This window comes from Filicampus tigris, chromosome 14 (genome assembly GCF_054856515.1).
Source record: "Filicampus tigris isolate MCC_2025a chromosome 14, RoL_Ftig_1.0, whole genome shotgun sequence".
NCBI lineage: Eukaryota > Metazoa > Chordata > Actinopteri > Syngnathiformes > Syngnathidae > Filicampus > Filicampus tigris.
Window position 1 is genome coordinate 4,529,722 of NC_141230.1, and position 15,882 is coordinate 4,545,603.

The window sequence follows — 15,882 nt, forward strand, 5'->3', positions numbered from 1 at the left end:
AATATTTAACTAAAGGAAGTAACACTTCTGTATTTGGTTTCTTCCCCATGAGACTCGTGACAGCCGAAGTGATGCTTCCAGAGAGGGTCATGTTGTGAAAAGAGGTACCTTGTTAAGAAGGCCTTGCCATTCACAGCGTCTCCTTTGTATGTCATTGCAGGGAATGGACTGTGCAACTGTGGCACCTGCGAGTGCTGGGACGGCTGGACCGGGAATGCTTGCGAAATCTGGGTGGGGGCCGAGTACTGAGACCCAAAGGCAACAACAAAGAATCAAAGCTTGGAGAAGAAAAACATGGACTTGGTTTTATTTCTTGTATTATACTGGCTACAAGCTATTGTTCGTAGAATTGGGTTCACGCAAATATTTTGATACATAAATCTACTTGCGTATTTTTTTTGACACAAATATACAAATGATATGCAAAATCGGATGCAAGTTGAGAAATTAACACAAATGAGGCAATGGGGGCAGGCAGTTTGTGTCGTTTGAGCGTTTTTATTCCTTTTTTCTTGTTTTTTTAAAATAATAAAACATTTAAATGTGCCGCATGACACGACATTTTGCATGGAAAACAATGCAAATAAGACCTTAAACATACATACATGGTTACAAATTTGGTTTATAACATGACATAACTCCAAATGGGCATACTTGCAATGGTATATAGTAGTATATATTTGTTTTTAAAAAATAAATCATCTCAGTATTGATTCTTTCTTTAACCTTCCCTAAAAGAATGAGACTCAGACTTCCAGGTATGGATATTCCTCACAGATTTGAGAGGGGAGAAAATTGAGAGGACATGCGCTATATGCACTAAAGTATTCGGACATGTGGCCATTAAAACAGGAGTGGAAATGGAAGTAAATATAGAGCCGGTCTCCCTTTGGCATCTCCAACATTGTCCAGAGGTGGGAATCCTCAAAGAGGCAAGGTGATTACCGATTTTTTTTCTGCCGTGTTTTCTAACCCTTTTGTCCGTAAAGTGCCACTTTTGAGAAAGAGAACCAATTACAAAACTTGTTTTTTATCTATTTATTTATTACAAATGAGTATTTGGTCACACTGAAAAGAAGGAAAATAAATACACTATGAGCATGAAGTTGTACATATAAAGAGAATGCATTTGTAATCTTATGAGAAAAAAAGTTGTTGCAGTAATAGCCATCATTTTTATAAAAGAATAAAAGTCACACGCTTAAGAGAGGATGGTCAAAGTTGCGAGTTTGTAAGAACAAAACATACTAACTTTTCATCAAAGAAGTCACTACCTTATCTGAACAAAGTCATAACAGAGGAAGAATATTTTTGTTTTAATTCTATGGAAATAGGGTGGTGATTTCATTACAATAAAGCCTTGGGGGTCTTTTTTTTTAGACAGCGCAACTGCACCGTGGAGTAAATGCCGGTGGATCATGATTCTTGTGTCAGCACAAGGTTCGCTGTACGTGTTTGCCATTTTGGCAGATTGTTCTCTTCCAAGCTGGGTGGGCCAGCGCAGCATAAGGAGCGACTTGAAAATGTGCAGCGGAGTGACAATTTGGTGAAAGGAAGTCAATTTATACCTTATTTCATTCATAAATACTGTAGGTGAACAGTGGGCATCAGACCCTGTAAATCATTGTATTTTTCAAACGTACTAAACGATCAGGGGTTTGGGGCGATCTCCAAGTCCCCACTTCATGGTGCGTATGTGATTCCTCCATATCAAGACTCTAGTGTGCGACTAGCATTTAGAAGGAATGAAAGGAGCTGCTTTGACTGGCCATGATTGAAAATGTCTGTGACCACCACCACAATGGTGCGTCCTTGTTTCTCGCAGATCCACCGGCCTGCGCTCGTCTGCAAAACTACTAACAAAGGGCCAAATCTGTATCTGCACGCCGGTCACGAAAATAGCGCACATGATGTTAAAGGAATTGATAGTATTTTTGAGAAAACAGTTTTATGAGAACAAAATCTTATTATGAAAATAGTATTTTTTCAGAAACAACTTTTATTCTCACAAGAATAAAGATATAATTTTATGAGGGAAAAAGTCAACCTTAAAACAATATAGTCATAATGTTGAGGAATATAATTTTGAAAAAAAAAAGCAAAACAAATGTTTATATTTGTTGTCAAAACTATTGAGGATGCTGTCAAGTTACACTTTAAGTAGTGTTTTTTTTTCTTTTCAGTGTGTTCCTAATACTCCTTCATAATCCCAGTAACCTATTTATTACCTCTCCCAGGTTCAAAAATATACTGCACACTCTATTGCACATTACATATAGTAAATTTACAGCACTCTCTCACATAAATATTTAACGTGTTGTATGTGTGTGTACATCAAACAAACTGTACAGTGTCGACAAACCCTTCGCAGATACGTCGTTTTAAAAAGAAATAAAAATGTAGCGATACATACCAACAGTTGGTGATAGACATATCCTACGTTACATGCAGTTCGTTGACACCTCTCTCTCCACCATGCATGGGGACAAAATGATCATAATAAACAAGTACGTGCAAGTACAGTACACCAGACAGAATGAAGGGAGTTGACATTACATATGACCCGTATCAGGAAAATGGGAGAAATGAAAGTGGCTAAGTGGATCCAAACACATTTTAACATAGCAGCCATTTACAAAATTGAAGGTGGCCTTGGACTTGCCTTTGAATTTGATCTGAAGGCAACTAGACTTATTTTTGGTTTTTACAAAGTTGAATAGAAGCTCAAAACAACAACCAAGCAGAAGTCATTTGTTTTCAAAGTCTAATTGAAGGCGACTGGACTTCTTGTTGGTGTATAAGTGGAATTGAATGGAACGAGACTTCTTTTTGATTGTTTCAAAGTTGTATAGAGGTCCAAGACAATAATCAAAAAAGCCCATTTACTTTTGAATTCTTAAAATGTTTTGAAGATGATTAGGTCCAAGTTAACATACAAGAAGAAATCCAGTTGCCTTAGAAGTTGGTAAGAAGGCAACTAATTTCTTCTTGTCCAAAGTTGTCAAAGTCTACTTCCGAAAAGTAGCCAACTGTAGTTTCATTGGAAGTTGAATCAAAGGAAATTGAGTCTAGTTTAACTGAAAAGAAGTCTAGTTTTCTGCAAAGTTCAATTCCTTCTCTTCCACTATTTGTGGATTGCCATGACCTGGATGACTGAGAATTTACACAGGCACAGTTCCAAATACATTAACAATGCTTTCCAGCTCTTGCATCTTATTCATACTAGCAAATCAAAACAAATAGGTCGTACCTTATTCTGATCAATGTAAAAATTTGACATTTCTATACTTGAAAGAAAAATAACTCGTCGGAAAAGGCCGATCAAAGCAAGACAAATGTCAAGGATTGGTCATTATCTGCTAACAGTCATGACGAGAGTAACAGCGTGAAAGTGCAGGGTAGCTTGTGAGGGTGCCGTAGCCTGCAACATGCCCATGTCAAGTCCTACACTACGTATATCCTGACACCTCTGAAAGCACATGCACGTGACTAATTGAAGGTAGACAAACCTCTGCAAAAATGACATCAAGTTAAGACCTTTCGAAGGAGTAGGACAGCAGGGCGGCGGTCACGCAAAGATCTCGGAAGGGTTCGGAAACCAAAAGCTATCACAGTGAAAGCGTTGATGACATGAGAGGTTTTTCCAAGAATCTTCATGGTAGGTGGGTGGTGGGTGGAAGCCTTTGGTCATTTCAGAGTGAGCAGGGTGATTCTTGCTATGCTAACGATGCTACGTGTCCTGTAAATGAATGGGTGGGTGGTTGGGTGGGCGAGGCACCTTTGGCCCAGTGGGGACTGGGAACCGGTTTTTGCATGCCGGGAAAAAAAATTGATTTGAAAACAGGCACGTGATAGGCCAGAATGATCAGTACTGGACTCTGCATGCTGAGCTAGGACACGATTCCTCTTGAATAGTAAATTGTTTAAAAATGTCTTTTGAGTAATTTCCCCACCTGAACCTTTGTATCATACAATGAAAATGTTACAATATACATTATGTTGTTGCTGCAAGTGAGACAACACAAGATCATCCTTGCCCATGCTTTAGTTTGTAGATGCAGCCGGTAAATGTTGAAAATGTTGTGGAAGCTGGCGCTGAAGGGCTGTCTGCCAGTGTTTTACAGATTATCTCGGCCAAAAGTCTCGAGCCTAAGGAGTTCAAGAAGTCGGCCACGGAGGCCCACAACACCGAGAGATATTCCTACAGCCCACGCTGCAAAATAGACTTCAAGAAAAATAGATTTACCAGAGAAGGCCAACCACTGAACTAAAGTTTGGTGGGACTTGTGTGATATGTTGACACCATTCCCGTACCGCGCTTTTCCCGCCCACATCCCTTTTTGCGGAGTGTTCGCGGAGAGCCCCATTGCACTGATAGTTGCAGTGATGGGAACTAGCACTCCATCATCGATTGCATGTGCTGTAAGAAACAAAAAAGCGATATCGTTTTCATGTGTCTACGCGGTCGTTTGCATGTGTTTCTGGGGCCAAAGTGGAAAGTGTGTGACTGGTTCTAGAAAAGAGAAGACAGGAAGGGGAATATACTCATTAAAAAATAAAGGACAGTTGTCCACATATTTATTCTATCTATACAGCCGCTATCCCAGAACATAGCTGGTGAACCGTGGTATAGAAAATAGGTCTGCAGGTGCACAGACTTTCTCTGCAATAGGGCATCAAAGAAGGGAACAAAGGTTTTTTTGTATGAACCTCAGCAAGCAAAGTGGCTGTAAAACACACGTTCACACCACAACCTCACAGTTCCAGAGGAATTTTTAAAGGCATTCCAGGATCAGAGAGGTCCGTTATTGTCCTCCTGTACTGGGGAAATCCACCACCACCCTCCCAGTACTCTCCCCCAGCCTCAACCTAAGAATCCCTCCACCAGACAGCTGGAATAAAGGGCGAGGACAAGGCAGAGACAAAGGTGAGAGCGAGAGACGAAACGGAGGAAAGGTTCGCCCGGATCCACCGAGGAAAGACGCTCCAGCGAGGGGGAAAAGACCTGCCGCCATCACCCCGGCGCACAGCAAACAGTCAAAGGGGGGAGGTGGGGCTTGGCTATGTGGCGGGTTTGTCGGGCTTGCTTACAGGTTTACCTCCGTTCATCACCACAGGCTCACTTGTGCTTTTACTGGCCGGGACCGCCGCTTTGGGCACCGTCTCTCCGACGTCGTGCAGGGATGGCTCTCGGTACATGGCGACTGCGGACGTGAGGAGAGATGGCATATGGTTAGTTTGTTATTCAGTCAAACAACTAAAATTAAAAGGCAAAACGGTTCCAACTAATTAATTATTGACAACAAGAATCCAAAGACTAGACCATTTTGGCATAACAGAAATATCCTTCCAAAGTTGTACAGGTTAAACTGTATCTGTCCCACAAGATGTCAGCAAATCGCACGAGACTTTAAACTAAATTGGGTACTATTAAGATGAGCACAGTGGAATTGTCTGCCTCAAAGTAAGGAGTTCTGTCTTCAAATCTCTTTTGGAACATCGCTGTGTGTTTGCATGTTCTCCCGGTGTTGCATGGCTTTTGGCCAGGTGTTTTGCTCCCACATACGAGTACAGTGGTACATCTACTTACGAAATTAATTGGTTCTGGAAGACATTTTTTAAGTAGAAAATATTGTAAGTAGATACGCATTTTCCATGTAAATGCCCTAATCCGTTCCAAGCCCCCCAATATTCAGACATAAATGTTTTATAAAGCATAAAAATGCATCAAAACATATAACAAATACATGTTACAATTAGGTTATTGCAAAATAAATGAGAGTTGAGCATAAAGAATAAAAATGATGGTCGTTTACCTTTTGATTGCTGTCCTCATCGCTTTTTGCCCTCTTTGGTTTATGTTCTCTCTTAGAAGTGGTTTTTGCCTGGCGTTTTGTAAAGAACTGATTTAATAACGTGGCGACTATCGATACATTACGGTCATATTCGTTGGTAAGAGCAACCAATCGCATCCCTTTTTCATACTTTTCTATTATCTCTTGCTTTGTTTGTATGGACAAAAAAAAACTATTTTCTCCTTTTTTTCTTTTCCTCGTTTCTAATTTGCGTAAAACTATCGGAACACCTCATGGCCTGAGGGGCGAAGGACGATGCTGCATAGACATATCTATCACATATATATCTATCTACCTGTCTATCTACACACATCGACACATACGTTAGAGGTCCCTCTAAGCTAATGGGATGCCAGGAAAATGCTAGGTAATAGCCAATGGCAGATCCGCAATGATTATGTTGCGTTCAGGAAACTCTGGAGCTGCGTATCCTGAAATTTCTTTCGAGGAGTAATGGCGGACGCCACCAATCGCGGTAACTCTGCTATAAGTCACGGCAGTACACGCTTGGGGTCTTTAAAGCCGTGAAACTATCCAAACGTGATGTCTGGTTAAGATATATGTTCGTAGACAGTGACGAATTCCACGTCTTTGTAAGAGAATACAGCATGGTAATTACCATATTTTAAATTAAAAATCGTGCTTCAATTGCATCTTCGATTGAAACAGTAAAGATTTATAAACTTGGGCCTGCATGAAAGCCACATGTCTAAGCTCTCAATTTTGGGGGGGAATTATGTTTCGATCTAATACATGGGCCTAGATATTATTTAGTAGGTGGCGAAAATGTCAGGTTTTCAAGAGTGACTCCAAAAATGACCGTAGGTTTTAGAGAGATGTCTCACGAGGGGCTTCAGGCTTTAATGGGTTGATGAGGAAGTCAACCCAAACTAATCTTTTTTTAAGAATATGTTCTATGCACGCCCACTAGTTGAAAGAAGGCACTCTGATAAATATTGCGTTTGTGGAATAAGAGTTAATCCACCCGCGTTTAGTCATCTCAGGGGGCGGCCATTTTGTCACTTCTGTCGACTGCTCAGGGCTCAGGTAACGACCAATCACGGCTGACCTGTTTTCTGAAGCTGAGCCATGATTGGTCGTTCCCTGAGACCTGAGCAGTTGTGATGTCATTTTTAGTCGACAGAAGTGACAAAATGGCCGCCCCCTGAGATGGCTAAAAAGGGGTGGATTTTGCTACTTAACTCTTATTCCACAAACACAATATTAATCAGAATGCTGTATTTCAACTAGTGGGCCTGCTAGGAACATATTCTTGAAAAAATGTGTTTGGGTTGATTTCCTCTTTAAATAGGGCTGGTGCCACATGTCATCACGACGTCATCATCCACCATTTTTGGGAGCTACGGTGAATGAGCGTACGTTAAAGCCTGTGTATTTGTCGATTCAAAAACATGTTAAAATGCAAGAAATTGGTGGGATAAATTAGACAATGAAGCCAGAGACCGATATCTTGCAAAAGTAGACATTACAAATGGTTTGGATCCCTACAGAATTCCCAATACTGAGTGGAGCTACGAACTGGACCTACTTCCTCCTTTGTGTGCGCCGGATATTTTCGCGTACCTTGTGTGTAGTGTGAGTGCCTATACTTCGGAGCAATTCAAATAGAAATCTTTAGCCTCTCATGTACAATTTACAAACGGGTAGGTGCAGAACCTGCAGATGATGAAGGCGGCGAACAATAACAACACCGTCATTCGAACTAAGGTACTAAGGTGTGTTTGCTTGTGAACGTCCGCTTAAGCTACACAAACGATGTACTTATTTCCTTTTTAACATCATTCCTACTTCCCTTTTACCTTACTCAGTGAGTACGTGCATATCTGACTAAAAGAGAGAAAGCAAGAGGATTCTAAACTTTATTTTTAACTTACCACTATGAAAATGTACGGAGCATACTCTCGCTCAAGACGTAATGTTGTTTATTGTCATATTCTCTCTTTTGAGTGTGGTTTTTGACTTTTAGTCTCATGTTTTTCCTTGTGTCCCTTTCTCTGTCTCTCGTTAAGTAATTGAGTCCACCTGCGCTTGTCATCCCGGTCCCTGGTGTTAGCCAATCAGCTCCCTCCTACCCTCTGTGTCTTGTCCAGGTGTTCCTCGTCGTAACGTCAACTTGTCTGTATTTAGTTCAGTCCTTGTCGGTTCATTGCCATTCTTCAATGGTCTGTTGTCAAAGTCAAGTCCTTGTGTTTGTTTTGTTTCATTTGAGCCTTGTTGTTTTGTGGACTATAATGTTTATGAACATCCCAGAACCTTGTTTGCCTTTACTCAGAGCCTCTTTTGCTGGTCCGGCCGCGACCCTCCACCCTTGACCTGGGTACCATTCCGGCCTCGACCCTCCGACCATAACCATATTCATAAACATTGTCGGCCCCCGACCTGGTATAAGACACCCCCTCCCCCACCAATAGAAAAAAAGGCCATGCACAGCGGAGATGGTGTTAACAAGTAGAAGGCGTCATTTTGGCATGTTGAAAGATGCAAAAATAAAAATGATTTTAAAGAGTGAAGAAAGCGGACAATAATAACCCCGTTTCAAACTCAAAACAATTAAATGGGTCTGTGAATTTTTTTTTTTTTAGAGAACATAATCGTCAGGACGACGATCTCCCCTTCGTCTTTAGCCTGCGATAAACAATAAAAATACTGCATCAAAATCATCACATCTAAAATGAGGCAACAAGGGGATCACAGTATACACTGCTGTAACATCTAAAAATGCATGCAGAATATATTGAAAATGTATAATCTTACTTCTGGCAGTTCGCCAGGTAGCCCTTTAGCATCCTACTGGCTTCTTCCTGGTCCCCACTCTCAAGTTCGGGAATGTTATCACCAGATTGACACATTTGGAGTTGTCCGTTCAATAACTCCAAAATGCAACGTCATTGCAACGCAAACGATGTTTTTTTACAATCTATGTAAGGTAGCCAAAGAGATACAACTTGAATTTAAAAAACACAATTTGTGGTCTCAGCAGTTAAGGTGCGGTTGTTCTTTTTCAACAGCCTCCGCTGAGATGTGTGCCCAGGGACCGTCAACAAATAGCAACAAAATGTCTTTATTATTCATTGTTAAGTTTCTTCAATAGTTATACATATTGACGATCTCCAGCTGGTAACAGTAAAACCCTCATTTTGGGTAAAAATAATAATAAATGAGATTTTTGAGGGGAGTTTGTATCAATACTCAATAAAATAATTAGTGTTCATCATTAGGTCTGAAAAGTCACATCACATATTGATGAGGACTACCTGCTTATACTCGTATATGATGGAAATATAATTTTCTGTTTTTTTCCAGAAATATTTGTTGTTAAATACTGCTCAATAACGTCATGGTATTGCTATTTGTGGAAGGTCCCTGGGCACTGCCTCCGCATCAGCCCTTCATAAGAAACAACGGTAGATTCTTTGCTTCGATGACAAGCAGATGTGCTAAAAATCAATTCATATCAGCTTGTAGCTCGTTGGCTACATCTCTGTGGTTAGATCGAAGCATTGTTTTTGTTTTAATGCCCAATACAAGTAAGTACGCACAGTTGGTAGTGGCGCTTTTGACGCATTCTGAGGCAATTTTTGTTGTTTGCCCATTTTGTTGAGTATGTTGAGATGAACTTTTGGCCGCCTTGCGAGCACGTCACACACACGGGGGCCAATTAGTGGGCTGGACTAAAATCCACCTACGGCCTTGCTTAGTCGAGCCCCTTTTTAAAATTTGTCAGCCCCCACCTCCCGCCCCAAAAATGGGCGACCGGCCAGGCCGGAGGGTCCGACCGGTCCGGCCCCGGGACGGACTGCCCAGCTCTGCCTTTACTTTATATTAAACCATTCAATCTCTGCACTCCTGCTTTTGGGTCCTCTAACCCGCACCCGTGACCGTTTATGGTGAAATGTTTTGTTTTTATCTTAAGGCCTAGATAGACCAATCCGACGTTGGCCAACTGTGTCCAACGCTGGCCCCGTCGGGCCGGCTGTCTTCACATCCCGCTGGAAAAATACACAGCAACGACAGACAGCGATGCTGACCATTGAAGTACCTTCTGTGCATGCGTGAGATGTAATGCCCTTCCATACCATCGGCGGCGGTAGTCATTCGTCATGTTAGAAAAATCCAACCGGAAAGCTATTGGCCGGGAGGCGAATTATAAAAACGTAAACAATGCATTCATCTAGACTTTTTGCTCACGATGGCTGTACTTGCAAGAAGATTAAGGCAGCAAAGGCGTGCTCACTGTTTATCCGCATTTGTCACTTCCCGTCCGTACTCCAAGCGCTGATTTGCTATCTAACAGCCAATCAGAGTGACCAAATGTCATGACTCACGAAGCCAATTCAACATGCTGAAACCAGACGCTTCCTGACGGGATCTGACGCTACGACAGTGGTCACTCAGAGGCCAATCAGACGCTACGAAGATGGCGCACGCTTGGCTGCGACAGCACTGACTGTGAGTTCTATGCATGTGTTTTATGAATCAATTAATCAATCAATCACATTTATTTATATAGCACTTTTCATACACAAAAATGCAACTCAAAGTGCTGTGCAATAAAAATGTCCAAAACACAACATAAAAGGAAGACCCGCATTTCTCCCTCCCTCCCAACAAATCCAAAGACCTATATCCGCCAGTACATCAGCACGCACACACACACACTCTCGCCCACACGCACTCACACAAAACACACGACCTGATAAACTGTGTTAAAAAGACATGACAAAGCACAGAAAAACCATATGAGGAAAGGGTGCCTAAGGGGAGCAATGGTAAATGGCTGTCACTTGTATAGCACTTTCCCACCTATTAAGGCCCTCAAGGCGCTTCACACTGAGTTCACATCCACCGACTGATGACACAGCATTGGAAGCAACTGGGGGTTCAGTATCTTTCCCAAGGATACTTCGACTTGGTCACAATGGCCGAGGATTGATCCCACAGCCTCTGGGCTGGGAAACGGCTACTCTATCACTGAGCCATGGCTCCCCCGATGTTTATGTTTAACTGTCTCACTATATGCGGGCCGAAGTCAGTTAAAGTCAGACGATAAAGCTATGATAAGCTACAAGGTGATCGCCGCCTTCCTCGCAATTTTATTGCTGATCTGCGGTAGCCTCGCACTACAACATAACACCGGCAACCGGCTACTCACCTACAGCCGAGATGAACTCCTACTACATCGGGCCTCGCTGTGGAGTAACACCAAGCCTGCCGTGCCCTTCCATCGGAGCTCCGGCCAAGGAAAACAGGAAGGCGAGGGGGCGTCCAGAGCCGGGTAAGGAGACGTCCCTTCAAATCTCCTCTCCCCACCATCATCATGTCCAATGTACGTTCACTTCGTAACAAGATGGATCTACTACATGCATGGTGCCAATTTGAAAGGGCCTTCAGGGACATCTTCATCATCGCCCTGTGTGAGACCTGGCTGGACGAGTCGGTCTCCGACTCCGAGTTGCTGACCTTATCCCTCTGTCCCTTCTATCTCCCCTGGGAATTCCCCACTGTTGTGGTCAGCTGTATCTAAGTAGCCCCCAGTGCTAACATCAACACGGCAGCGGAGCACCGGGATGCTTAGCTAGCATAGCAGTAGCATCCTTGGCTGTCAGCTTCGCTGCTGTATTTGGGGGACTTCAACAGATGGAGACTGGACAGTGTACTACCATCATTCCAACAGTATGTGGACATTCCCACAAGAAGGGGTAACATCTTGGACTTATGTTACGGGAACATCACCGATGCCTTCCGTGCCCGTTAATATCCACCACTCGGAGCTGCTGACCATAACGTTATCTGTTTGCTTCCGCTATAAAACAGGAATAAAGCGCCACAAACCACTACGCAGCAGCTCCCCACAATGGACGAATCACCCATCACGCAACTCCAAGATTCTCTTGCCTGCACCGACTGGGCCATCTTTGATGGCAATCTGATTGACAGAGTCTCTGTCAGTACAGACTATATCAAATTCTGTGTCAGTTCCACAATCCCAACCAAAACAATTAAGCAGTTTCCCAACTCCAAACCATGGATCACCCCACAATTAAAACGAAGCCTGAGGGAAAAACACAAATCCTTCAAGCACCAGAACTGGGCCAGCATTAAGGCAACAAATAGGGAGTTAAAATCAAATACATAAAGCAAAACTGAAGTACAAAAACAAACAGAAACTGAATTCAGCAACATGAACACCAAACAGGCCTTCCAGAGGGTGAAGATCCTAGCAGCATGTGCAAAATCATCATGCACAGTCAGGGACCCGGAAACTCTCTCTAAGGACCTAAATTCTTTCTTCACCCACTTTGACAACCTGGACATCTCATCAGAGTGTCAGGAATTTCTGAGAGCCATCACAACACCAGACCCCGAAGAACTGGCCCACAACATATCTGAAATATTCCGATGACACAGCCGTTCTTGCACTCCTCTCCGACAGCCAATCCATCCTGGACTATCAAAACACAGTCAAACCTTTCACGGACTCATATACAGCTGCCCACCTTGAAATCAATGTCAAGAAAACAAAGGAAATATGGTTCAACTCCCCCTCGCCCAAGCACCCCATCATCATAAACACACAAACAGTTGACACAGTGGACACTTTCAAATACCTTGGACTCTGGACAATAAATTCACTTTTGATCAGCACACGATGGACATTCAAAAAATAAGTCAACAAAGACTCTCAGTCATCCGTAAGATCAAAGGACTATACGTTGCACCCCACCTTCTGTTACTACTGTATCAAAGCATTGTTCAACCCATCCTCCTGTACTGCTCCACATGTTTCTTTATCATGCTCTCTGTCACCAATCTCACCAAATTCACACGCATCACAAACACAGCAGCTAAAATCATCGGCCTACCCACACCCAACCTCTCAGATTTAAACAACAGGTCCATCATCCGAATGGAAAACCCAATAGTCCAGGACACCACTCACCCACTACACCAACATATCATTCCCCTACCCTCAGGGCGTAGGTACAGGTCCATAACATTCAGGAGGGCTCACCTAGGGAAAAGCCTTTCTGCCCTAAACAACAGACCACGCTGACTCACCTGACCAGGCTACAATGTAGTGACGTCGTGTAGACTGTTTAGTTTTTGTTTGCTGTCGTGTCTGTGATGTATAATGTTTATTGTGTCTTTGTACAGTCTGTGGAAACGAATTTCCCCACGGGGACTAATAAATCTAAATCTACGATGCTTCCCGACCTGGTGTATCTAGGCCTTTACAGGCGATAACCAAGCCATCCGACTTTGTTTTGACAGCCGACGTCCGAAACGAGTGTTCCCTTAGCCTTCCACCAAGCAGGAAACCTATAAAAACTCATTCCGTTGTTAAATGTTCTTACTTTGCGATCGTAAGTGGCATTGCTGCACCCCCTAACACGGCAACGGTTCACCATGTTTATTTATTTCTTCCGTCAAAATCAAGCGAGAAACGCCGTGATTTCGTATTGCGTATAACAACAGGAGTCATGTCACCTTCAGTGCTCTCCCAACATGGCGGCTACCCAGTAGCGACGTCAGCGATGAGGTCGACAATGATGCCTGCTATTTATTGCCATGGGCCGCCATGTTCTGAACGGAGTACACTTTGTAGATTGATTAAATTGATGCTTGGACAGACAAACAAACAGCTTCGCCCGCCCATTTTTCTGTTAACAATTCAACCTTGCTCCACTGAGGTGCTATTGTAGTTATTTTTTCCAAAAAGGCAGATACTTTGTATTGGATCTAAGATGGACCTAATGTAGCTTTAAAAACAAACTGTACCTTCTAATGGCTTGGGCAGGAAGTGAGCGGCTGGTTTAGTTTTCTTCACTCGGTTCCCCTTCATGGCTTGACCCTCCTTATTGAGACCGAGGAACCAGGCTCGACCCGACTCCTGCTGTCGGTACAACATAGATGAGTAGATGACGTAGTAGTTCTCGAACACCGACTCTTTGAATTTGCACTCTGCTGTGAAGAGCTCCTGCAATGACAAACACACACAGACACATTTGAAACTCAATTTTTGTGTAATAACGAGAAAGGATCATGATATCCACATAGGGACATATTCAGAGGTGGGCATTCCGTCTGACCGACGGACCGGTCCGTCTATCCGTCTATGACGAACGCCCGTTTTGCCAACGATAGACGATAGACGGGAAACTTTAAAAAAAAAAAAAGACGGACTAAGTATAGACGGAAGTGGATTTTTGTCCATCTGTGTAATCATAACTAACCTGGTCATGTCCCAAAGGACCTCACAGTCCATTGTTGATGGACGCCCATTTTGCTGAAGAGAGACGGAAACGCGACCCAGACAGCATTGACTGTATATGTACAGCAGGTGGCGGTATGCGCCAAAGAGAGAATCATGTGTTAGTCAGGCTGACCATCCATTATCCAAACCGCTTATCTAAGAAGTAATACAGTACCAGTAATTGGAAATACAGAGAGAGTTTGACAGAGAAGTTCTTGTGAGTTAAGTTTTATATTTCTATTTTTACCTTTCGAAAGAGTGGGGTTCGGAGGCTGTGAAATTGTATTTTTCAGGCTCACACTCCATTTCACAAGGTGGCAGTAATGCACCAAATGTCAAAAAGACATTAAAAGAAAAAGATGATGAAGAAGAAGATGAAGACATGACAAATTAGAAGCAAAAAAATTTTTTTTATTGTAAATTCTGCTTTATTTTGGTTTGCAAGGACTAGAAAGCATTTTAATCCCCCAGGATTGTATTTTTGGCAACAATGTGGCGTGGGATTCAGGTTAAGGCATTCAAAACTTTGCCATTTTAATTAAATCAGTTCAGATAATGGATGGATGGATTTTTCATCTTTTGCACCTTTTTTTTCCGGATTGACGATCTTTTGAACTTTGAGGTTTACTGACGGAAGCGTGTTTAAAATAACATGACGGACTGACTGACAGATGATTACAGTTTGGCGGGGCTTGAAAAAAATGACAGATTGACAGAAATCAGACGGGTACCCAGGCTCCTGACGGATGGCGAATGACAGACCGGCAAACTTTAGTAAAATGCCAACCTCTGGAAATATTGATGATCTACTAGATTTTTCGCCTTCTGGCTCACTGCTCTAGACACGTGTAAAGCACAGCAAAACATCACCAGTGAACCTGTTGCGAGGAAAAAGTGTGTCATTTGCGTTTCATTTGCGTTTGGGTACAGTATGCTACTAATTCACTCAGATTTGTTTGAAATGGTGGTTTGGTGGTCAGTCCAGTGTGTCAATTCAGTGTGTGCATTTCGCCCAAAGTCAGCTGGGATAGGCTCCAGCTTGCTTGTAACCTTAATGAGGACAGGCACTATTGAAAACAGATGGCTATTGCTCGCTAAAGTAAATCACACTTCTTGCTTGATCCTTGATGTTTCTTACGAGTTGAATCCACAAAAGACTTGGTTTCTTCGTAAGAACTTGTTAGCGCGACTCGTGGGCCCTTGTGCAAATGATGATCGAGCTAACCGAGCAGCTCCTCCGTCCTCTGTCCACGCCTCGATGTGGCAAAGACAAATGAATCCGAAAGGCTCCGTATCTCTTCTTTGCTGTCGGCCATTCATCTCCGAGCAGAAGGGTAATAAAAGCGTTTCCACATTGTCCGCCCCTGCTCGGGCTAAAAATAAAGTGCCGCATCGCAGTGCGTTAATCAAGGCACTTTGGGCTCATCTGTTATGTGAAAGTCACACACTCAAGCTGGCTTGCAAACTACTTATATTAGCACGTAAAAGATCATGGATTCCAAATATTGTCAGAACATTGAAGAGATTAACATGAATGCGCTGGAGAGGCAGTCTTTATCTGAATTTGTGAAAAGGTTACCGCTACTTGTTCTGCCCTTTTCCAAAAAGTATCCACAGTGAACCCCTCACAATTTCTGAGGGATCAGAACCACGCAGATAGTGAAAATCCAAGAGTAATTGATGCGTCCAGGTTACTCATTGCCTATTGATACCACAACATGGTAGCCAAGCCCTTTAGCAATGAAGCAAGCA

The 15,882-nt window shown here is 42.8% G+C and overlaps 2 protein-coding genes across 5 annotated transcripts in view; one reads left to right on the top strand and one right to left on the bottom strand.

The window, feature by feature from the left end:
- Window positions 1-707, top strand: part of itgbl1 (integrin, beta-like 1) — a 58,021-nt gene extending 57,314 nt beyond the window's left edge. Inside the window, exon 11 of the mRNA XM_086051479.1 lies at window positions 161-707. Within this exon, the coding sequence (XP_085907605.1) occupies window positions 161-249 (89 nt within the window). The 3' untranslated portion in view covers window positions 250-707. The remainder of the gene's footprint in view (window positions 1-160) is intronic.
- Window positions 1-15,882, bottom strand: part of fgf14 (fibroblast growth factor 14) — a 138,086-nt gene that overhangs the window by 14,038 nt on the left and 108,166 nt on the right. For 2 of the 4 annotated variants that reach the window (XM_086051483.1, XM_086051480.1), the window contains exons 4-5: window positions 13,656-13,854; window positions 5,100-5,204 (exon numbers count right to left, since the gene is read on the bottom strand). In XM_086051483.1, the coding sequence (XP_085907609.1) occupies window positions 5,100-5,204; window positions 13,656-13,854 (304 nt within the window). Of the gene's footprint in view, window positions 1-436; window positions 5,205-13,655; window positions 13,855-15,882 lie in introns of those variants that run through there. The other 2 variants (XM_086051481.1, XM_086051482.1) reach the window with 1 other exon arrangement.